At 52.3% G+C, this 24,389-nt stretch overlaps 1 protein-coding gene across 5 annotated transcripts in view; it reads right to left on the minus strand.

Moving 5' to 3' along the window:
• The window catches only part of PCNT (pericentrin), a 100,365-nt gene that overhangs the window by 51,202 nt on the left and 24,774 nt on the right, over nt 1-24,389 (minus strand). For 4 of the 5 annotated variants that reach the window (XM_060297667.1, XM_060297665.1, XM_030835670.2 and 1 more), the window contains exons 14-21: nt 23,111-23,633; nt 15,759-15,884; nt 12,307-12,453; nt 7,052-7,203; nt 5,206-5,336; nt 4,877-5,115; nt 2,994-3,156; nt 2,508-2,720 (exon numbers count right to left, since the gene is read on the minus strand). In XM_060297667.1, the coding sequence (XP_060153650.1) occupies nt 2,508-2,720; nt 2,994-3,156; nt 4,877-5,115; nt 5,206-5,336; nt 7,052-7,203; nt 12,307-12,453; nt 15,759-15,884; nt 23,111-23,633 (1,694 nt within the window). The remainder of the gene's footprint in view (nt 1-2,507; nt 2,721-2,993; nt 3,157-4,876; nt 5,116-5,205; nt 5,337-7,051; nt 7,204-12,306; nt 12,454-15,758; nt 15,885-23,110; nt 23,634-24,389) is intronic. The other variant, XM_060297664.1, reaches the window with a different exon arrangement.

Below are 24,389 nucleotides of genomic sequence, written 5' to 3' on the forward strand. Positions count from 1 at the left end.
GCGCCAGGCCTAGGGCTATGTGGCCGTTCGCCTGACCCCATACCTCTGCATCTCCCACAGGGTCCCAACTCTGAAGCCCTAACGCCCCGCGCAGGGAGAGCAGGCTGGAGGTACAAGAGCCCGTGACAACAAACACGGGTCTCAGACGGGGAGGGCCCAGCCACCACTCGGACCCACAGGCCGGGACGCCAACACCCGGGAACAGGAGGGGGCCCCAGCCAGGACACTGCCCCACTGGGACGTGTGGCCCAGGGCGTCTGGGGACAGCAAAGTGTGCGCACGGAAGAGACATCGGCCAAGAGGTAATGACAACAAAGCCCCAGATGTAACAAACGCCCGGCCGCCGGCAGAGCAGGGCAGGCATGGGAAACCACTCCAGATATGGTTCCGGGACGTGTGAACATCCGAGCAAAGATAAACTTCTAAAAACACCTCCAAAGAAACACGGTCAGATGTGCCAGCAGGTGTCCGGATGCAAGAAAACAATGGTTTTTAGTCTCAAAGTATTCAAGTAAAAGAAACCAAATCTAGAATTGTCTTTCCAGCTGCCACTTCATTTAAGGATGAGGCTGAAATAAGGTAATTTTCAGGCACTCGAGGTCTTGGAAAGTTTCCCTCACGGTCCTTCTCTGAAAGCGTCCAGTCTGCAGGGAGCCGTGGAGAAAACAACCCACATCTTACTGCCATTTAGGGAGCACCGTGCACATGGCACGGACAGACAGAGCACACGCGCTCACGTGCTCATACGCACCGCTGTCCCTGGGGGCCGAGCAGAGAGGGGAAAGCGGGACAAGGTTCTGTGCTGGGGACCAAGGACACGACCTGAACGAGGAAGAAGCAAGCACGCGAGCAAAGCGGAAGGCGGCACAGTCAGCAGGGGACGGCCCTGCCCCAGCTTGAGGTGGCGGGGAGAGCAAGTTCCAGGAAGCCCCGAGCAGACACGGGAGCAGACTCACCGCAGACACAGAACTGAGAAGATGCCACGGGTCCACTCTCAATTAGCACAACATCCATTAGACACAGTTCAAGTATAAAAAAGACAAAGCAAAGGAGGGAAGAAAGAAAGCAGGTTAATTTTTTACCATCAGAAGTTCACATCAAAAAATGGAAAAGAGACAAAAGAATGTTATACATGTTAAAGCTAAACAAGAAGATGAAGTCTGGAAATGACTGTAAATAGTTTTAATAACCCGCGCGGATGGAAACCAAGACGATGGCACAAATCACTCTTTGCTTCAAGAGCCTGCAAGCCCGTCGGACCCACACATCCACTCAAGAGCCGTGGGAGCGTGAACATGCGTCTCGCCCAGAAGAGGTACCGAAGATGAGGGCAGAAACTAAACAGACAACTGTTTGTTTATTAATCGGAAAATTAAAAGGAAGAATTGGAGGAAGAGAAATGAGTTTTCTGAGTTGCTTGGGGCGGTGGCTCAGCAGGAGCCCCTGAAAGTCAGAAGGTCGCTGACGCCTTTGCTGTGCGGTGGGGGCAGCAGAGAGGTGGGCCTGGCCGGACTCGCGCCCGGGGGGCCAGGCGGTGGGGGCCACAGGGAGAGGAAGGCAGGCCCTCAGCGGGCGGAGTGCAGGCGCCGCCCTGGCTGCCCCTACCGCCGCCACTGCCCACAAGCTCCACATTTTAAGCTTTTTATGTTTTAACGTTAAATATTTTAAGATCTAAAATTTCTAAGAATCTGAAACTATAATGACCTGCTTTTGTTAAAACTGTATGTCAGTAAAGCAATTATACTCCAATACAGATGTTTAAAAAAAAACCAAAACAAAAACCGTATGTCTTCCTAGCTAAGGTTAACACTTGTCTGGTAATTTTAAAGAAAACTTTTAAGTAGCCCTCATTTTTTTCACATTCTTGGCTATTTATCTTGTGAAATGTGAAACAAAGCAGAGTCAGCATGTCAAGGGGCTCTAACACGGAGCCTGGGGGTCATTAAGGAGTGGAACTCAAGCCGGGCCCCAGCGAGGGGAGCCGTGAACTTGGGGCCTGGGCCAAAGCTCAGAGATCCCAGGGGCACAGCAAGAACCGCACCTGCTCCCATCCCCGTACCGGGCCTTCTCCTCCCTCGGGACGGCCTCGGCCCTCAGGCACGTTCAGCCCAGACTGGCTTCTGCCTCTGACTCCAATTAAATTCTCTGTAGGCAAACCCCGCCCCCCCGTCCTCACCCTCAAAAGCCCCAACTGTTTCTACTGCCTAGCGGGACCCGAATCTGCGTGCTCCAAACTGCAATTCTTTGATCCCAAACAGACACTCCCTGCTGGACCACTGCCTCCAGGATGCCGAGGCTGACGACCACACACAGGTGGGCGACCCCCTGGCCAGGCGACCCGGCCTCAGAGTCAGCAGCCTTTCCTACAGCACAGTCAGCCACCGCAGCTGCCCTCAAGCCACACGCAGCCCCGCGACCCCGCAACCTCGTCCTCTCTGCCCTCAAAGCCTCGCGTCCGGGCCAGCCCGGCTCTGCCCGCACCCCCGGCTGCAGCTCGGCCTCCTTACCGGTCTCCCTCTCTCCGGCTTCCACAGCCAAGGCTTCCTTCTGGCTCCACAGCACGGAGTTCTCCTCCTGCAGCTCCGCCTGCCGTCGGGCCGCACACTGCAGCTGCTGCCTCAGGCCCTCCAGCTCAGCCACCAGGCCCTGCTCACTCGCCTCCTTCCGGCCCAGTGCCTCCTGCAGGCTGGCCCTCTCCTCTGTGAAGCCCTCGACGATGCCTGCGGTCCATGCGGGAGGGCGCTGTAAGGCCCCGGGGGGGGGGGGGGGGGCGGGGCGTCCTGTTCCCCCAGGGACGGCACCGGACCACCCTCCCCGCGAGGCACAGGAGCGGCGGGCAAGACGAGGGCCCAGCGCACACGGCCACCGTGAGCGAGCGCCAGGCACCAGGTGCGCGGGGTCGGGGCAGCGGCGCAACCCCAGGAAGGTGGCTGACGCCCTTGCTGTTGAGACCCCAGCACGACGCGCATCCCCGGCAGGCAGGCCCCGCTCACCCTCCGCCGTGTGCAGCGCCAGCTCGAGCCGGGCCTTGGCCGCGCTCTCCGCGTCCAGGTGCTCCAGCAGCTCCTGGTGCTTCCGCACCACCTGCGCCGTCTCCTCGCTCTTGCAGCTGAACTCCTTCTCAAGACGAGAATGAATCTGACGTGCTTCCTCCAGCTGTGAAACGCGTTTGAAAATGGCATTTTGGACCAAAAGTAATCAAAGCTTATACTGACACCAACAGAGTTCTATTTGCATCAAATTCTGGGGAACCCATAAATATCCTGTAACAAACGTCAATTTCCATGTTCAACGTTATGTCAGTTACTAAATAAGCAACAAATTTTCAAAAAAGGAAAGTTCTGCACATGGAGACACAGACAACACTGCACGGACACACCGTTTGTGACCGTCGACCCCACATGTGTCTGCGTGGAACATGGCGGGGGGGGGGTCATTTCAGAGGACACACCGACAGAAGCCTGGCACCCGGGCAGGGACAGGCCCCCTGGTGACTGCAGGTGGAGGATGGGAAAGGCTCCTGGGCCATCACCACACCGGGCAGGGCACCTGACACGACCCTCCCTCCCCAGGTCGGACACCATGGGACGCCCCCCTTCCCAGGCACAGCCCGGGGCCACAACCTCACCTTCCTCCCGAGCTCCCCTGGTGGGCATGTCCAGGCTGAAGCCCCCAGGTCACCCACAGGCTGGAGGGCCCAGATTAATCTCTGAATTCAAAACGCCTACACCCAGCTCTCCTGACCGACAACTCGGCACCTGGCCCGGGCCCCCTCAGCCTCCCCCTGCGTGTAACCAACTCTGACCCTTCCAGACCCAGCCTCTAAGGAAACCTGTTGGTTTTACCTTGAAAACAGCCCCTGGCGCTGCCCCGCCTCATGCCCTGCTGTGGGCAGCCTGCCCGAGCTCTCGGCGGCCGCTGCCCCTCGGGCAGCCCCACCACTGACCCCGACCTGAACAGGGGCTCCTCGCGCCCCTCTGGCCGCTGCCTGTGTCAACTCCCACCTCCCTCCCCTGCTTCCCCGCTTACACACCCAGGTGCCCCTGCAGAGCACACGGTGGGGGCAGCGGGGACGCAGGGCCGTGGGCCAGGTCAGACTGCAGACTGGACGGCGTCTGTTCCGTTAACTGCGCTTGGGGACAATCCAAAGCACCTGATTATTTATCGTAAGATGCTGCCCAACTCTGTCCGGTTTCTGAGAGAAGATGGGACGAAACCAGAGGAGAAACTTCAGAGCTCGACACTGTGGCTCTACCTGCATTCGCGTCTCAATATTTCTGAGACGTGAACAGCGATGCTTCACGTGAAAATGCTTACTTTTTAACTGGGCAACTTTGGGAAAAGGCTCTCTATTGCTTTCCAAGCTTTCCTACTTAAAGTCTGTGCTAATTGTCTGAAGCATTCTAAAAGGTTAACAAATTCCCATCTTCAGTAATAATCTCCAAACGTAAGTGTATTCAAAACGGAATGAAAATGGTGTACAAGGTGCAGTAAAAGAGGCTGAACACACATGATCTAAATTAAGTGCACCGAGGTTTTACTTTTCATTCACAGCAAGCCTACTTCCCCAAGAATTTCGGCTCAGAAAAGACTCGTACTTGAGGAAAACATGTGGGCGAACCTCCCTGGGAGTAACAGGCTCAGGGCGACACCCGGCAGAGAGAGGAGAGAAAGAAGTCAGACCCGCCTGGAGAGAGGAAACCTCCGTCTCGCCCGCACGGTCTGGTGGAGGATCAGAAACCCTGACTGCCCAGCACCCGCAGGCACCTGGGGCTGCGCTGTCACTGCCAGGCAGCCTCTGTCACCCACCGGCCCCCCGCCCACTCCTTCAGCCTGTCACCCTCCTCTGCAGAGAGGCCGAGGGGCCGTGCCTCACCTGCCTGGTGGAGTCCAGGACCATCTCCAGGAGGCCGTCCACCGCCAGGCCCAGGCTCCGGTAGATCCTCCTGACGGGCCGCTCATACTCCAGCGTGCTTTCTGGGCTCATGAAGAAGCTCTCACAGACATGACTGCTAATCTCAGCCACTGACGACGTCTCGGCACACTCGGGCGATGCGCTGTCCAGCTCCGGCAGGGCCGCGTCGAGCCCGGGCCACACCTCGTCCAGGGCTGGGGCTACAAGCGAGCAGACACAGGAGCCATGCTGCCAGGAGGACCCCCGGTGCCCGGCCTCGGGTCTGCGGGCACAGGGCTGTCGGCGCTCACCTGCAGGCGGGCTCTCGTCCTCCAGGCAGAGCCCCACGCGCTCACCGATGCGGCTCTTCAGGGCAACGGCGGCCTTGAGCGTCTCCCCAAACAGGCCCAGCAGCCTCCTCAGGGCGTCCCGGAGAGCTCTCCTGAGAGGGGCACACACGGGCAGCGTCAGCCGAAACCCCGCCCGGCTGACCGCACGCGAGCAGCACCGTGGGCGACCTGAGTGTCCCTCTCCTGGAGGCCTGCGCCCAGCCCAGCACAGGGGCTTCATCCGGGACCCCCTCCCAGCTGCTCTGCCCGCAGCGGCGCCACCACGACCTGCACAGACCCAGCCTGCCCCCCGCCACAGCCTCTCTGGCACTCAGGAGCAGAGCTGGGCGCCGACGTGGCCCCTGAGGCCCCACCCTCTCAGGAGACACCGGCTCAAACGCCCAGGTCACCCCTTGCCCACAGCCCACCAGCACAGGAAGGCGCCGTGTCTCCCCGTGTCTCTCTCTGGGGCCACACAAACACGGAGTTTGGGGTATTTGGTTCCCCTAGGACAGGAGTCCTGTCTCTGAGCCGCATCCTCCCAGACCAGCCCTTCCAGCTGGGGGGCATCAGCTGGGGCACGGTGACCCCACCCAGGCCGTGGCTCCGGTGCCCACGAGACGTCAGGGCTTGGCCAGCCCCATCCGCCCGCGGCTCACACCCCTCCCTCGGGCCCAGCACAGGGAAACGCCACTCAAGACACGGGAAGATCCGCCCCTCAGGAAGCTGACACCCCAGGTCACGGCCAGAGATGGTGAGAAAGGGACGCGGGGACGTGAGGGGCGGGGGCAGGCGGGGGTAGACTGCAAACGGCGGGCCCGACAGCCCCTGCTGCTGCCCAGGCCCCTCGGAGGGAGCGTGCGGGGAGGGCATAAGGACCACCCCCAGACGGGCTCGGGCAGGCGGTGTCTGCTCTGCTCTGAGAGAAAATGCCAGAAGGCACCAGCCCCCCCTCCTCCTTGGGCCCCGTCCAGGCCATACTGACCCCTGGTCCCTGAGGAGCCTCATGAACGCCAAACACTCGTGGCTGTTGGGGCATCTCACCTGCCGGGCACACCCCCCGAACGCCTCGGGGCCTTTGCTCTCTGCCAGCCCCCCGAGGGCAGAGCCAGGCCTGACACGTCCTGCCCTGCACTCCCCTCATCGAGCCGCAAGGCAGCTGGGCACAGCACACAAGGTCCTCGCAGAGATAACGAAGCCGTGAAAGCATGAACGGAGAGACGGAGCCCACGTGAGCGGCACCCGCCCTCTGCACAGCAGCCCTCCCCCCTCCTCCTCTGACCCTCAGCACCGCATATACGGTAGTGCCGCGCTGCTGAGGACGTGGGTCCAGGGGCAGCGGGGACCCCAGACCAGCAGGACCACGAGATACCGGCAGGGACAGGCCAAGGGATGCACAAAGGGGCCCAGAGAGGTCGGCCAGTGAGCTGCACCTTCCCGGGTGATGCTGAGCCAATGGCCCCGACAGGCAAAGACGAGAGCGTCTCCTGACATCAGGCAAACACAACTGAACAGCTCACTCCAGAAGCACACGAGAAGCAGAGCTAAAACCTGCCTAGCGTCAGGTGGGAAACTATTTCCTGAATAAGACTCCCAAACAAACAAGAAAAGGGACGGGTCGGTAACTGCCTTCATAGCAGCATCAAATCTTGTAACCTGGCAAAATGAGAAGGTTTGGCAAAGCGAGGTGGTGGGTATGTGGGTGCCACGACTCAGCGCTCATCTTGAAGTTTAAGGCCCTCCTGGATGAGAGGACCACGCAGCACAGGGTCCCATCCACCAGGTGCCAACATGCACTCCAGCCCGAGAAGCAGAGGCGGCCACTGACCTCTCGCTGTGGGACAGGTCGATGTCGGACTTGAGCATTGAGATGAGAGTTGTTTCCTCCTGGTTCTCCCTTTCCCGCCTTTGCTGAAGCCTCTCCAGTTCGGAATGGCGCTCTTCTATCTCATGACTTAAGGATAAAATCTGGTCTTTTAGCTGTTGAAGAAAAATTGTTAAAGCTTTAGTTAAGACAATTTAGTTAAAACTAAGTTTCTATAAGGAACTTTCTTTATCTAACAGTAGGTCTGTGGTTTGTGGGATGGAGAAAACGGATGATGGGACACCAGCGTGGGGCCCATAAAGCACGCAAAGCACAGGCTGGAGGAATAAGAAGGTGTAATTTTGAAACCAATTTACTGAAGAGAACAAAGGGAACAGAAAAGAGTTTCAATGCTGTGCATAGAGGGAACCTGGGGAAAAAGTGTAGCTCCTATAAACCACTGGGCCATATAGGTCGCTGGTAAAATGAAAGAAAATGGAATAAGTAAACAGAGAATGGCAAGTTTCAAGATGGCAAACAATGACCAAGAAATGGACAAAAGAGACACAGAAGATGAACTGCATGCCCGGACGGCTCGAGGCTGGGGCGGCCCCAGAGGCCAGCGTGGGGCTGGCGGACGGCAGACCCTTCCCTCTGCTGGCCCTGCTCCCTCACCTGCATTCCTATCAAATCTTCCTCCACCTACAGTGGGGCTACATCCCAAGACACCCATCCTAAACTGCAAATACCATACATCGAAAATGCATTTAAGGACCTCCCTGGTGGCACAGTGGTTAAGAATCCGCCTGCCAATGCAGGAGACACGGATTTGAGCCCTGGTCCGGGAAGATCCCACATGCCGCAGAGCGGCTGGGCCCATGCGCCACAGCTACTGAGCCTGCGCTCTAGAGCCTGTGAGCCACACCTACTGAAGCCCGTGTGCCTACAGCCCGCACTCCACAACAAAAGAAGCAGCTGCAATGAGAAGCCTATGCACTGCAACAAGAGTAGCCCCCACTCACCGCAACTAGAGAAAGCCCGCGCACAGCAATGAAAACCCAACGCAGCCAAAAATAAATAATTAATTTTTTAAAAAAGGAAATGCATTTAATAGACCTGTGAATGAAAAGGGTCACCTGCCATATCAGTAAACAAAGGATGTTGCAGCCATCAAGCCACCAGAGCCGCCCAGACGGTGAGCTCTGAGTGGGCTCAGGATGGGAAAGCACAGGATACTGGTCCCAGGTAGAGGAGGTACAGATCAAAAAAATGATTTCAGTGAGCCCAGACTTTGCTTCTTCCCCTATATAGAAAAGCGCTAAATTCATTAACTTGAGATGCCTGGTTTCTTTAATTAACAGTAATCTTTTGAAAAGGAAAAGCAGAATGGCTGGCTGTCTTGGTCAAGAATGGCTGTCAGAGCATCAGTCGTTCACCTTTCTGGTCGTGTGGTGGATGGGGAGCTGTGGCTGCCCTGCCCAGCATCACAGGAGAGAACTGGACCACATATCACTAGCCCAGGGAAAGATAAAAATTCAACATTCAAAGTACTGTTTCTATTGAATGTACACTGCTTTCACACCATCGTAAGTCAAAAAATCCTTCCTAAGTCAAACGACTGTAAGTCAGGGACAGTCTGTACTCAATAAGGTAATAGAGTTAATTCATCAATGAAGAACATTTGTTCATCAAAAGATGACAAAAGGGAAGAAAAACCCCACAAATTAGAAGAAATCCAGAAATACAAAAAAAAACTTCCCTAAATCAGTAAGAAAAAGACGAACAACTGTTTTAAATAGAAAAATGGCCAAAGATACAAAAAGGTATTCCACAGAAAGGGAAACACAAATGGATCACAAACATAGTAACAGAGGCGCATCTCATCAGCAAATTAAGACCACCAAGAGACACCATTTCGTTGCCACAAAATTGGCAAAAATTAAAAAGCAAGAACATTCCAGGAGAGGATGTGGAGTAACAGGAGCTCGAGTGCACGACTGGTGGAACCACCCAGAAACAGCCTTGGGGTTACCCAGCAGGGGCAGAACCCCACAACCTGGACACCCACTTCTGGGTTTAAGAAGTTCCTGCACATCTGGAGTAAGAGGTGTGTGTAGGAAACTCAGGGCAGCTTTATTCATAGTGGCAGAAAGACAGAACCAGGCCCAAGTCCACCGATGAGCACACACGCAACGGATGCCATTCGGCAGCTTGGGTGGCGGGTACGGCCCCCCCAGCGCCGTCTGTGAACCTCCAGTCAACACGGAACGAGGGAGGCCAGCACACACCCCCTTGTGAAGGCCGGAAAGGGCTGAGGCTCAACAGCAGAGTGTCCAGGAATAAACACATCAGTGAGCAAGAAACCTGCAACGATCAGAAGGGTGATTGCCTCGGCGGGGAGCAGGGGGCAGGGGGGTCTCCCGAGGTGCTTCACGTGGGTGGTGGGACACCATCCTTACTTCACAGTATTACTTTAACCGAACATGTACATTTTAAGGACACCTGTAAGATAATTTCACAGTGGAAACAGCTTCCCGCAGAGTCTGGTTTCCTGAAGGGTCGCGCGCCCTGCTCCGACCGGGGAGCCTCTGGGCAGCGGACGCACAGCCCGGCCCACCGGCCCAGGGGAGCCTCCTGCTGCCCGCCTCCACGCGCCCGCACGAGGGCCTCCCCCACTCCTGGCGCCTCTCAGTCTTTCCTCCCCACCTTCTCTCACACTCCTGCCATCAAGCAACCATCCCCCCTTTTTAAAGGTAAATCGCTATGTATGTTTTACAATTTCTCTCTTAATTCAGAATTTAACATTTCTTTTTAACTGTAGTAATACTGTTATTAGGACTGATATTGTTTCTGGTCCTTGAGGTATAAAATCGCAGAGGCTCTGAATGGTGTATTCTGTACAAACTTTTAGTATTTTGTACAGAATGAGCTGTTTTAAGAATGCATGTCATGTACCAGCAGGAATGCCTGGTATACTGAAGAACAAGCTTAAGAAACACTCCGAGAGGCTCGTTCTTCCTCATGGAGCCCCCTCCTGCCTAAGCCCTGGTGCCGTCCTTGCTCCCCTGCACGTGCCCCCCATCCTCCTGCCTTCTCGTGGCTGGGCTCCCAGCACAGGAGGGGCCTCTGCAGCCAGGAACATGCCCCTTGACGGGCAGCTAATGACTGACCTCCACAGATACATGCTGCCCTGAATCTGGCTGGGAATGACTTTGACATCTTTGGTACCAAATTAAGTCAGACACACCCATGTGCAGTGTTTACAGTCAGAAGGCCTGGCCCCACCACTTGGCAGCCACGGACTTTGAGCAAATTAACGGAGCCTCTCCTGGGCCTCAGTGTCCTGAGAGGGAGAGAGCTGCACAGAAATGAGAAAATTCTACATCTGACGTGCTTAGCGCAGTGCCTGCACATATTCATAAGAAAACTGTGCCTCCAGTGTGTGAATAGGTTCAAATCCAGTGACCCTGTATGATGATAAAGTCAAAGAAAGCAGCAGTACTGTTATGACTCTGAAAGATCACACAGTGGGACTATCTCTAAAAATAGTATAAATACACATCCGTATTTTCAATAATAATAATGAAAAAAACCCAATTCAAAAACTGTCAAGGACCTCAGCCATAAAAAAGAATGAAATAATGCCATTTGCAGCAACATGGATGGACCTAGAGAGTATTATGCTTAGTGAAATAAGTCAGACAGAGAGAAAAATACTGTATAATATCACTTATATGTGGAATCTAAGAAAATGATACAAATGAACTTATTTACAAAACGGAAATAGACTCTCAGACACGGAGATATATTAGGAGTTTGGGATTAATATGTAGACACTACTGTACATAAGACAGATAACCAAAAAGGACCTACTGTACAGCACAGAAAACTACATTCAATATCCTGTAACAACCTCTAAGTGAAAAGAATCTGAAAAAGTATATCTATATACACTTTATATATATATATACACACACACACATATGTGTATACATATATATGTATGTAACTGAGTTACTTTGCTATACAGTTGAAACTAACACAACATTGTAAATTAACTGTACTTCAATAAAAAAAAACTGTCAAGGACCTGAACAGACAAAAATGGCCAATAAACCCATGAAAAGATGTCCAACACCACCAGTGATTAGGGAAATGCAAATAGAAACACGGTATCACCTCATATCCATTACAATGGCTATTATTTTAAAAAATGAAAAACAACAAGTGTTGACAAGAATGCGGAAAAATTGCAACATTTGTGCACTGTTGGTGGAAATGCACAATGCCACAGCTGCTGTGGAAAACAGTTTAGCGGTTCCTCAAAGTTAAACACAGAATTATCATATGACCCAGCAACTTTGTTCTTAGATATATACCCCAAAACTCAAAAGCAGGGGCTGAAGCAAATACTTGCATCGCAGTGTCCACAGCAGCATTATACGCACAACTGCCAAAGGAAGAGACGACCATGAAGATGGCCACCAACAGATGAACAGATAAACAAAATATGGTGCCTATATACAGTGGAATAATATTAGTCGGCCATAAAAAGCCATGAATGTTGATACACGCACAACGTGGATGGACCTTGAGGACATTATGCTAAGTGAAATGAGCCAAACACGAAAGAACATATATTGTGTGATTCCTCTGAAATGAGATCCCTCGAGGAGTCAAATTCACAAAGGCAGAAAGTATAGTGGTGGGTACCAGGGAAGGATGGAGGGGGATGGGAGTTATTATGTTTTTAATTAATTAACTGATTAATTTATTTTTGGCTGCACTGCATGCGGGCTTTCTCTAAGTTGCGGCGAGGTGTGGTGCACGGGCTTCTCATTGTGGTGGCTTCTCTTGTTGCGGAGCACAAGCTCTAGGCGCGTGGGCTTCAGCAGTTGTGGTACACGGGCTCAGCAGTTGTGGCTCGCAGGCTCTAGAGTGCAGGCTCGGTAGCTGTAGCACACAGGCATAGGTGCTCCACGGCATGTGGAATCTTCCCAGACCAGGGCTCGAACCCGTGTCCCCTGCATTGGCAGGCAGATTCTTAACCGCTGCGCCACCAGAGAAGCCCAGGAATTATGTTTAATGAGGGCAGAGCTTCTACTTGGGGTGATGAACAAGTTCTGGAAATGGAGAGCAGCGATACTTGCACAATACTGTGAATGTGGTTAATGTCACTAAACTGTACACTTAAAATGGTTGAAATGGTAAATACTATGTTATGCACATTTTACCATACACAAAAAAGAATAAACAAAGAAAAGATGCATCCCACATACCTGCAGAATTTGGTTATTCTTCTCCCGAAGCTGCAGAGACAGAGACTCTTTCTCTTTTTGGTAAAGAGACTGTGCCTGCTCGCGCTCAAGTTTATGTATCGCCTCTTTTTCATGCAAAGCAGCTTTCTTTTCACTTTCAAATTCACCCTGTACAAAAGTACATTATTAACAACAACAAAAAATGTCATGAAGCTATAAAATTATAAGGATAATTTCTCCATTTCTCTGCTGTTCACTAGAATTTAGTTCATTCAACAAATATTCATTGATTCCGTATTCTGTGCCAAGAACAATGACCAAAAAGGCCAAGGCCACTATCCCCAGTGAACATGCGTTCAAATGTGCTTATCATATAGAATACAAAAGAAACAACCTGCTACCTTTCCCAACGGTCACGTTAAGAAATTCTCCATCATCAGGGTATCATGACCATCAAAATCCAAGATATTTAGAAACCTAACTTTCTCTGGTTTTAAAAAATAAACAGTTTCTTCTTGAATAATAAAAAATATTTTTTAATAATGTTCACCTAATGAATTAAAATACATTAATGAAATAAGCTTTTTTTTTTTTAACTACAGAGATAGCCCTTCCAGAATGACAGAATAAGGACCTCCAAAAATCCACTCCTCTGCAGGAGCACTGAGAACACTGGCAAAAACTGTCAAAATGAACTTTTTCATAGCTCTGGAAATTAAAGTGTTTATTAAAAACAAAGGCTGAGTCGCCATCAGAGCAGGAAGCTTTGAGTGTTTGAACCTGCCCTAATCCCATCACTCCAGTCTCTGGGATAGCCTTGAAAATGCAGCCCAGGGAATTCCCTGGTGGTCCAGTGGTTAAGACCATTTCAAGTTTTCACTGCCGTGGGCCCTGGGGTTCAGCCAGGGTTCAATCTCTGATCGGGGAACCCGCCAAAACAAAAAGAAAGAAAATGCAGCCCAGCAACCATGGGGGGAGCAGGAGAAGAATGGGTTGCACCAAAGCACCACCACCAACTGTCACTAACTGACCTGTCTGGCAGCTCACTGAAGAGCTCCATTCTCAAAGCTGGTTTTTTATTGGCTCTGATTCAGAGCTCACCTCAACAATCCTGTGCCCAAGCCATTTGGCAAAAACAATTAGCAGCAACTGTTTAACATCTCAGCGGCCTGAGGCAGTGATAACAATTGGAGCTAATAAGAGGCTGATCAAAAAAAAGGAAGTGAGGGCTTCCCTGGTGGCGCAGTGGTTTAGAGTCCGCCTGCCGATGCAGGGGACACGGGTTCGTGCCCCGGTCCGGGAAGATCCCACATGCCGCGGAGCGGCTGGGCCCGTGAGCCATGGCCACTGAGCCTGCGCGTCCGGAGCCTGTGCTCCGCAACGGGAGAGGCCACAACAGTGAGAGGCCCGCGTACCGCAGAAAAAAAAAAAAAAAAAGGAAGTGAAAGCTAAGGCAGAGATGTATACTGCCTGCCACAGCATTAAAGGCATGCCCCAACCAGAGCCCCACAATAAAGAGATAAAATTATAAAATGAAACCCAATAGATATTCTGGAGCTGAAAAGCACAATTACTGAAATAAAAGTTTCACTAGAGGGACTCAACAGCAGATTCAAGTGGGTAGAAGAATCAGCAAACATGAAGACAGGTCAAATGAGATTATTCATTATGGGGAACAAAAAGGAAAAAAAAAGAAAAAAGAAATAAAGTAAGTAGGCTCACAGGCCTTTAGGACATCCTCAAAGACCAACATACACATCATGAGAGTCCCAGAGGAAAGGACAAAGGGAACAGGGCAAAAGTATACTTGAAGATAATATGCCTAAAAACTTTGCAAATTTGATGAAAAATATTAATCTATACATAGAAGAAGCTCAATGAACTCCAAGTAGGATAAACTCAGAGATCCACACCTGGACACATCATAATCAAAGTGCTGAGAGACAAAGAAAATCTAGAAAGCAGTGAAAAGCAAGTAATTTATTTTGTCCTTTATGTTTATGTGTATAGTTTGTAATTCTTTTTTCTATGTGATTTAGAAGACAAATGCATAAAGAACGAGCATAAAGTGTATACAGATGCTCTTTGTATGACAATATTAGCACAAAGGAGGAATGAAGGAAGGAATGAAGCTATATCAAAGAACAATTTTGTGAACTATTAAAATTAAGTTGGTATTAATCTGAACCATATTGTTATAAAATGTTCAATGTAATGCCCAGGGCAGGCACTAAAAAAATTAAAAGCAAACAAAAAAACAAAACAAAAACCAAAAAAATATAGAAAAATAAACATCAAGGAAATCAAAAGAAAAGGCGGCAGTAATGGAGATTTAGAGGAACAAAAGAGACAGAAGATATATAGAAAGCAAACAGCAAGTACTGACACACCCTATAACATATATGAACCTAGAAAACATTATTCTAAGTGAAAGAAGCCAAACACAAAAGGCCACATTTTGCATGATTCGATTTCTAAAAAATGTTCAGAAAAGGCAACTCCACAGAAGCAGAGAGTAGATCAGGGGTTGCCAGGGGCTGGGGGAGGGAAGAGACTGCTAACGGGTGGGGGGTTTCTTTTGTGGTGATGTAAATGTTCTGGAATTAGACAGCAATAAGAGTTGTACAACTTTGTGAATATACTGCAGACCACCGAACTGTATATTTCTAAAAGAGTGATTTTTATGATATGTGCGTTATATCTCAATAAAGTTGTAATTAAAAACAAAACAAAACCACACTAAAAATCATTGTGAGAAGTAATGCTGAATGCTCACTCATCCCGTGCAGACACCCTTCCGTGGCAACAGGCCCCTTGAAGCAAGAAAAGGCTTGACGTGGCCGCTGCTGAGTCACCAAAGCAAGGCCATGAGCAGGGCTCAGATTTTCCCAGGCTTAAATACAGCCGGCTCTTTACCGTGGGGTTGGACAGTGTGGGTCCACTTACCCCCGGATTGTTTGTTTCGGGCCGTGCTGAGCAGCATGGGGCATCTTACCTCCCTGACCAGGGATCGAACCCAGGCCCCCTGCACTGGGAGCGAGGAGCCTTAGCCACTGGACCGCAGGGAAGCCCCATGGATTTTGTTTCAATGGTGAACACTAGAGCACCACACGATCCGTGGCTGGTTGAGTGTGCAGATGCACAGTAACGGCGGATACGGAGGAGCCACGTGTACCGAGGGCCAGCTATCAATCACACGCAGATTCTCAACTGTGCAGAGGGCCGGCATGCTTAATTCCGTGTTGGTTAAGGGTCAACTATTTGATGACAATTTCTTAAAAGAAAAGGAATGCTAACTAGTCAACTTAAACATAAAAATGAAGGAAAAAAAGTTGCCTTGAAAAATCTCAGTTACTAAGACAATGAATATGTTTTAATTTTGCATATCAAAATTAATTTAGAATAAATTTTTCTTATTTACTTTGCAGGTGAGAAAGGATAGCAATGAAATAGATCACCCTTAAGCCCAGTACCTTTAACTGTGTGATGTGCTGCTCCAGCAGCGCCTCCGACCGACACTTCAGCAGCTCAATCTCCTCCCGACAGCAGAGCCGCTGCTTCTCCTCCTCTTCCAGCTCCGCAGGAACCGCAGCGCCCTGCTTGAGTGGGGAGGAAGGTCAACACTGGGCCTTGCCCATGTGCGTGGATCTGTGGTGAGGCTGGAGCTCAGCTTATTCCACATATTTCCACGTGACGACACGCAGCAGTCAGGTTATAGCTCACAGAAAACGTCAAGTCACTCTTTGTGGGCTCTGGATTCTCACCTCAGTCACAAGCATCAGTAAATGGGGTTTGCACAGCACAACACTGAAACTATACTTTGAAGTTCTAGAGACCATTTCTGAATTAACACAGAACATTTTTATAAACTTCCTCTCCTGGAATAGATTTAATTCAATCCTTTAAAAGGAAGAATCAAGTGCAATTTCAAGTTGGGACATGTGGCAGTTTCCAAAGCCCTTTAACCGTCTCATCTGCACCACAAAACCACTTCATGGGAAGGACGGGGTTCACCCAGATGGTTCACAGCCAGGAAGGAAGCCGCAGCCTTGACAGTAACCAGATTTGACCACGGATGCTGGCTCTGTGTGTGCCAACCACAAAATGCTAGTGAACAAGAACAAAACCCCGAATGCCAACGGGCACCACAGACCAGCGGGGCAAGGCCAAGGGAGAGGAGGACAAGCCACACTCCCTTTCCCCAAAAACAGACTCCAGGACACTGAAGGACGCTGGGAAAAATAAGAAAACATCAGCACCCAAGAAGAGGCAAATCCCACAAAAGCACATGATAAACAGGACCCCGCGCGTGGACCGCTCTTCGGGTGCCCGCCCGCCCGCCCGGCACAGGCATCTGCGCCCCTCCCCCTCAGCACCTTCGGCAAACAGGTCCTGAGGGCGGACCCCGCACGCTCGCTGGCCTGTTAAACGCTCTGGTTGACAGGTCGAAGCGTAAGCACCTGCTTCTTGAAAAACTTGTGCCACAGATCACATTCTTCAGGCAAAAATCTTTCACGGAAGCCAAATGTACACAAACAGATAAAAGTGAACTTCTGTTTGGGGTCAGGGTCAGAGTCCAAGAGCACCCCACACCCCGGCGTGCCTGGAGTCCCGGGGCCTGCAGGCTGCACTGTGCACGTGAGAGCCCGGGCCCGGGGGCTCAGGCTGATCTTTCTGGCCACAGGGTCCTTCCAGGCCTTGGAGTCACTGCCCACAAACAGAGAGGGCGGAGGGTGGGTGCCGTACGGAGCTGTGGCTGGGAAGGAAGAACCAGCCCACCAATGCCAAGCGCCTGGGTTGTCTGCCCCGCTGAGGCCCCGCGGGCCCCAGCACAGAGTGGCCCTTGCTACAGGAGTGGGAGGCACGCACAGGACTTGTTCCCCAACCTCCACTGCCTCAGGAGGGGTTTCCAGGCAGCTGGCAGAGACACGCCAGGTCCAGCAAGACGTCCCAAACGCAGTCAGGAGCAACGGACACACAGCACCCCTGCCAGGCGCCCTGTGGGTGGGGGACATCACCCTAACCTGACACCTGCGAGGGGCAGTGGGGACACCGCGACCTGCTCTGCCCAGCGTGCCCCCAGGTCTGGAGCAGGACAGTCAGGGGAGGCCACAGACGTCACTGCGCATTCAGCCCCGCGACGTGGACGCCTCAGCACCCCCGGGCTGGCTGCGTGACCTCGGCCCCCGTGACCTGACCGGACAGGCTCAGAGGGGGTTTACTTGTGCCACTCCCTGCATCCCCTCAAGACCTCCTTACACACAATCGTTCTATTTCCAGCCTGACTAAACTCTCTTTAATCTGTTCCAAATGGTAAAGTCAACATAAGCAAAAGATGTTTTTAAGAAGTTATTCTCGGGCTTCCCTGGTGGCGCAGTGGTTGGGAGTCCGCCTGCCGATGCAGGGGACGCGGGTTCGTGCCCTGGTCCAGGAGGATCCCACATGCCGCGGAGCGGCTGGGCCCATGAGCCATGGCCACTGAGCTTGTGCGTCCGGAGCCTGTGCTCCGCAACGGGAGAGGACACAGCAGTGAGAGGCCCACGTACCGCATAAAAAAAAAAAAGTTATTCTCGAGTTTTTCTAAAAATCCACAGAATTACGTGGGAAGTGTCATATATACTTTAATCGTTAAAAAAACAATGGATACACTTAAAGAAGAAAAAAATAAGTAGTTCTGCACAAAGAATACCAACATAGTATTAAGAATAAATTCAACTGATAATGAATTAAAGACATTCAAACTATATCTAAAATAACCAGAGGTTCTCTCAATATTTTTTAAAAATCATACGAACAGATTTTTTTTTTCCCCCAAGAAAAGATGACACTGCCTGAGCGAGCAATCAACAGTGGTCACACAACGGTTAACTCCTGCTTTCCTTCCACTGCTTAGTGTTACCAATATAAGGGTGATTTCTTTGCAGGACACTTATCCCTAAGAAAAGGAAATCAGGCTTATGTTTTCAGAGAACTTTTCTCACAACCAAACTCTAAAGGGAAGTAACCTGAAAAATAATCCAATCGCTTCACAAGCGCTGGGTAAACAACTCTTCTGAAAAGTGACACTGCTTTTCAAACAGGTGCAGAGATATTTGTGGCGCAGATAAAACCCCTTCACAGAGGAAGAACACCACGTCCCTGCTATTTTGGGGACAATGGCCACAGCATCCCAGGAGACACCCAGCAAGGCTTTATGGAATATCTGTCTGTGAGGACAGCCTGAGGGAAGACGGCAGGAAGAAGAGGCCACCATCTGGAACTATTCTCACCAAGCCATGGACCTGAATCCCATCCCGTGTGTTGACTGCTGACACGTTCACAGGCAATATGGGGGAAATGTTAGCCAACGTCACAGGAAGCAGTAAAAACAGATTCGGCACAGCTCAGGCCCTATGTGGATCCCAATTTGACCAGCCACAGGAAGAGACTGGAACTTAGGCTGGATATGTGATGAAATTAAGGGATTACTGTTAGTTCTGCAGGTTAGCATGGAGCATGTTATGGTATATTGGGGCGGCTAATGCACTGAGACTGGCGTGTACCCACGGGCAGTCAGATTCTGAACTGTTCTCTGTTTCTGTGTATGTTGAAATTTTCTCCAATAAAAAATTAAAATAAAATAGGGGAAGAAACTGCATATCCCACCTTCCCACAAACTCTGATGTTTTCTCCTGTGAAATGAGCTGGACAAAAAAGGTCACTTAAACAGTATCTAATACTCACATCCTTAGTAGCAAAGTAAAAGAATGACATACTTGAACGAACAAATAGAAAAATACTTCCCAAATGATCTCAGCGCTCTAAAGAGTCAACACGGAAGTACAAAAATGCCGAGCCGAAGAGCAAGACGCGTGTCACGACCAGGTAACAGAACCATCAGAGTGAATAAACAGGATCCAACCAAGTTTCTTTGGAGAGAGGATTGTAAGCCAATAAATACCAGGGAAGGCCAGCGGCAGAGTCTGACTCTTCAGAGGATTAGAGAAATGAAACTCAGACACCTCCACAGGTCAGCAGGTCTCAGGGCAGCGCCCCAGAGGAGGACGTTGCTCACGAGGGCACGAGAGCAACTGGGCTGCAGCCAGGACCACCGTCTCCTCCACGGTGCCTGCAGCCAGCACCATGCCGGCAGCCACTTGACCCCTCGTAATGGCCCCTGAGGACTGAGCTCGAGGGGCTGGGCGCTGAGGACACTGCAGGGACAGAAAGCGGGCTGCGGGGGTGAGGGTGACCTCAGGCGGCCTCGGCCTGCAGCGGCTTGAAGCAGGATTTCAGCTCCCGACCAGAGATTGAGGTTGGGCAGCGGCAGTGAGAGCGCTGAACCCTGGCCACTGGACCACCAGGGACCAGCAGCCAGTGACAAGGCCCTGGCCCGTCAGCTATGAAAAAATGAGTTTCCGCAGAGAGACGGAAAGTAGCGAAGCAAGTCAAGTGTTTTTAGAAGGAAAAAGAGTACAGTAGACACACGGGCAGGCTCAGAGAGAGCGTCACGCCCTCATGGCAGTTTGAATCACTTTCGTGGGCATTTCTTCCCGGTTTCCTTTGACCAACCATCCTGCTCTGCCTGGTTCTGATGTATCTGGTGTATCTCAAGGTCCTCCCATGCGTGCGTACACATCTCTTAGCCAAGATGGATTCCAGCGAAGAGGCCTATCTGGGTAGCTGGCATCACTTACTATGAGGTGGCGCCCCTTCCTTTCGGACCTCCAAGGAGCCCTTCTGCGCATGTGTAGTCGGGAGGGTCTCCTTGACTTCGAGAATGAGGAAAATGAGGAATATATGGTCTCTTATCTCTATCTGGGCAGGGCCCAGCCTCCTCCATTACCCTGCTTTTATGGAGCTTCTGTCCACAGGGGAGAAACTGTTCAGCCTGGGCCCATCTATCTCCTGCCTCAAGGGAAAACTGAGGGGATGCTGAGGAGACACTGAGGGGACATGGGGGCTGAGGAGACACTGAGGGGGATGAGGGAGTTTTGTCCTCTTTAATGAAACCTGAGTAAGATGACATTGTGAAGAGAAGACGGTTTGTGTGACTATCAGTGACCAGCTGCATGTCTGGTCTCAGCCGGGCTTTTATCGTGTTTCTCTGAGCGTTTGTGGGCATGGGCTTCCTGGGTGTGGATCCCTCCTGTCCTCTCATTCCCCAAACATGGGAAACCCGGATTCAGGGCATCTCAGGGTCCAAGGAGCAAACCAAGAAAAATGCCAACTCCCAGACTTTTCAACCAAACATAAGGGATAAATGTCATATTTATGCTTCCCTTTATTTTTCTCCAATCCACTAATTCTCATTCTGGGAACTTCCATGTGAAGAAACAGTTTACATGCTAATTTCAGATCGGTCAATATGTACACACACAGCTAAGAGCACTGACTATTAACTTAGGAAACCTAGCGAATGCCAGGCCTTGCTGCCCACCTGGCCTCCGAGATCCTAGCGACACTGTGTGGCAGGGCCACGGGCACCTCGGCAACAACTGCCCTGCAGAGGTGTGCAGGATGGGGTCCCTGGCAGCAAAACCCTCCCGGGCGTGCTGCCCTGGAGCCCCGGGCTGGGCACCGCTCTGGGCCCGGGCCGCCGCTGAGCAGAGCGCAGGAGAGAGGAGCACAGCACGTGGCACGCGCTCCACAGACGCACCGTGGGCCGTGCAGGGCACAGGGCGCGGGGCCATGAGTCCCGGACGGAGGGCCACCCCAGAAGGAAGCGCTCATGGAGAAAACGATTTGACGAAAGAGAGGCAAGAGTGGGAGTTTCCAGGTGGGGACAAGGCCAAGTTCAGAGGAGGTCACAGCCAGGGTGTTCCAGAAACTGCCAGGCAGCAGGTGTCCGGCGCCACGAGAACAAAGAAGACAGGACATCGGGCCAGAGGGCACTTGGGCGGAGTCTGTGCAGGGCTGTGCCCCCGGGTTGCACCATGGGCCCCAGGGTTTGGGGTGCAGCACGGAATGCAGAGGACATGGAGCTCCTGCTGGGCACCTGGCACAGGCAGCCCCTGAGAGACCCCACCCCTGCTGAGCACAGGCCTCGGGCCCTCCTGGCAGGTGTGAGGCCTGCCCAGCGTCCACCCCACTGCGGGCCTCACGTATGCCCGAGGGCTCTGGTCACGAGGAGAAGCCTCAGGAGGCCCAGCGGTTTTGCTGATGTCACCAGCATCCCCGTGGGGGCCAGAGCCTGACCCCCAGGCCATCCCTGAAGCCACCGCTGCCCAGAAGGAACCTGTGGGGCCCCCTCCTGCGGAGCCTCCTGCACCTGCTTCTCGGCCACGTGCCCAGCCCTGAGCTCCTGCATGGCTGCTTTTGGCTGCTGCCCCAGGGGCAGGCCCTTAGCAGGCCACACCAGCTCCACCTGCAGAGAGCAAGTCCACATGGCACTGCCTCCCACACACACCTCCCACCTGCAAGGTGGGAAACACTCCACGTGCTTCCTACAAGTGCGTTTTACACTAATAAAATTAAGCCATGGTTTAAAATACATAGCTTTCTCATGTAAAACATGCGTACTTCTTCCTCTTGATATTCTTTTAGACTTCATCTTCTTCAAACCCTATAATCCCAGGGAATCTAATTTAAATCCACAGGCTGGGAACAAGCCCCCTTCCCCACACATCCATCTGCATGGGAGGAAACTGAAGCTGACACTGAGAACTCACTGGACTGGCCTGGGGGTACCACAGCGCTCCAAATTCACACCAAAGGACAATGCCCAGGGAGGAGTTGTGACACCTGCCCTGGGGCCCGAATTCAAGGACAGGCCAGAGGCTCATGACCCCAGGTGGAATGTGCTCAGCCCTCGGGGAATTTGTTCAATATCTCGCCTGCAGGGACTTCCCTGGTGGTCCAGTAGCTAAGACTCCATGCTCCCAAAGCAGGGGGCCCAGGTTCAATCCCTGGTCAGGGAACTAGATCCCACACGCCGCAACTAAAGATCCCGCACACGGCAACAAATATCCCGCGCGCTGCACCCAAGACCCAGTGCAGCCAAATAAAGACACTTCTTAAAAAAGGAAAAGATTTCGCGCGCAGACCACACAGGACAGGCAGCGCCGAAGCCACCACACCTCTCAGCACTAGGCCGCCTTCTTCCTTCCAGCCTTAAACAAGCTAAACCAGGAGCAAAGGGGCTTAAACCCCCCTGGGAACATCGCATAAAGCACGTCTCAGTCACGAGCGAAGCTTCTACCTGGTCCTTGTGTTCTCACAAGGCTGAGATTTCCTGCTTTGTAATTTTGAATATCTACTTCTTACATACGTGACAAAAGTATGAAGGGCCAGAACAGGATCATTCCTGAGTGCCTGGCGCGCACACCTGGCCCAGTGGGCACAGAGCAGCCCGTCCCCACACTGAATTCCCGCTACGTGATGATGTTCTAGCCAAATAAGTGCATCCTATTCGCGACGTACAAGTGCCATGGGTCTGCAGATGAGGAAACGGGAGCGCTGGCCAGGGCAATGGGGCCGTCTCCAGAAGCTCCCTTCATACTACCGCTGAGAGCACCTGCCAAGGGGACAGTCGCTGCTCTTGACACAGGACAGAGGGTTTAATCTCACAGAAATCGGTAGAGGCCCCGAGGAGCGCTCTGAACCCTTTGAAATCTCACAGGCAACGCTGTGCGCAGGCACAGGTGCACGTTTTTCCAGGATCAGAGATCCAAAGCCTTCACCAAGGAACCTGAGACCAAAAAACGCGTAAAACTCCCTGTTCTGTACCTGCCTCACCAGGAAACGCACTGCTGTCCCTGGGACACACACACACACACACGTGCAGCTGGCACACATGGCAACAGAAGACACCAGTCCTGGGGAAGGGCAAAGCCCCGCACCTCACCTGGCGAGCTCCGCGCAGCCAGGAGGCTCTCACACCCTCCACGTGCTCTGTGTTCTCTCCCGCTCTCAGGCCGTCCTCTGTGGACTGGGGCTCTTCATCGTGTTTCAGCTTCAGCTTCTCTAACACCCAAGTCAAGACCATGTGGTGAGAAGCATCCTCTTTCTGTAGCTGCTCCTCCAGGCCCAGCAAGGTCTGCATCTCAGACAGGTAACGCGACTCCAAAGCGTCCAGGCGTGACGCGTGTCTGGTCTCCAAAGCACTGATTTCCGCAGCGTGTTTTGTCTGCAGCTCAGCCACGCGGGCTTCTGAGAGAGCCCACCACTCTCGCTCCAAAGAAGCCCTCAGCACGTCCACCTCAGCCTGGTGCCGGGTCTCCAGCTCCGCCGTCAAGGACAGGACGTGCTGCCGGTGACTCTCCTGGAGCAGCTGGAGCTCGCGGGCGTGCTTCTCCCGGGCCTCCCGCAGGAAAGTGTCTTGCTCTGCAGCAAATTTCTCTGTGATTTCTCGACGTTCTTCTAAAAACCTGAGGAGACAAGCCAAGTGAACATGGAGAGCCAGCGTGCAGCCACAAAAGCATCAACCTCACATTCCTCACAGGAGACATCACTTTCTGCTGGTGAGACCATCGTGCCCAGATTTTCCCTGCTCTTTCCACCTCCCGGGGCTGCAGGTGGCCTGAGCCCCACTGCCAGCCGTGAGCAGAGAGCCAAGGGGCCCACGAAGCCAGAGGAGCTCGGACGCCAGAGCCCAGGCGTCCCCGGTCACAGACTGAAGTACAGGACACAGGACCCCCAGCAAGAAACCACACACACATTTCCAGAGACTCCACAGGGAAGCAGGTGTGACCGCTCCTCGGGAAGGAGAGGACCTCAACAGGGAAGGGGCAGCGGCATCGTTTACTGGAGCCAACAGGGCTGCAAAGAGCATTCAAAAGACCCCCAAAACCCCTTCGGAGTGAATTAGGGGCATGAATTAAATGAGTTGCAGGTGACACTGGCTAGCAAACACAGAAGCAGGGAGACGCCCCTCTAACTGAAGCACCCAGCACCCCAGCAGGGAAGAATCTCTACGGGGCACCCATTACACGTGAGCACCACATGGTGCGTCCAGGTGAGTGACAAGAGCTGGGACGGGATTCAGGTACTAACTGCGGACGAGACACCACGAAAGCCTTTCCACTGATCAGCCCATGCAGGAGGGCGCTAAGGCCTCATGAGTTTGTCCACCATGCCTGCGTCCTTCCAGCTCACACAGTGGGTCAGGATTTGAACTCAGTTCT

The sequence above is a fragment of the Globicephala melas genome, chromosome 4 (assembly GCF_963455315.2).
Source record: "Globicephala melas chromosome 4, mGloMel1.2, whole genome shotgun sequence".
NCBI classification, from domain to species: domain Eukaryota; kingdom Metazoa; phylum Chordata; class Mammalia; order Artiodactyla; family Delphinidae; genus Globicephala; species Globicephala melas.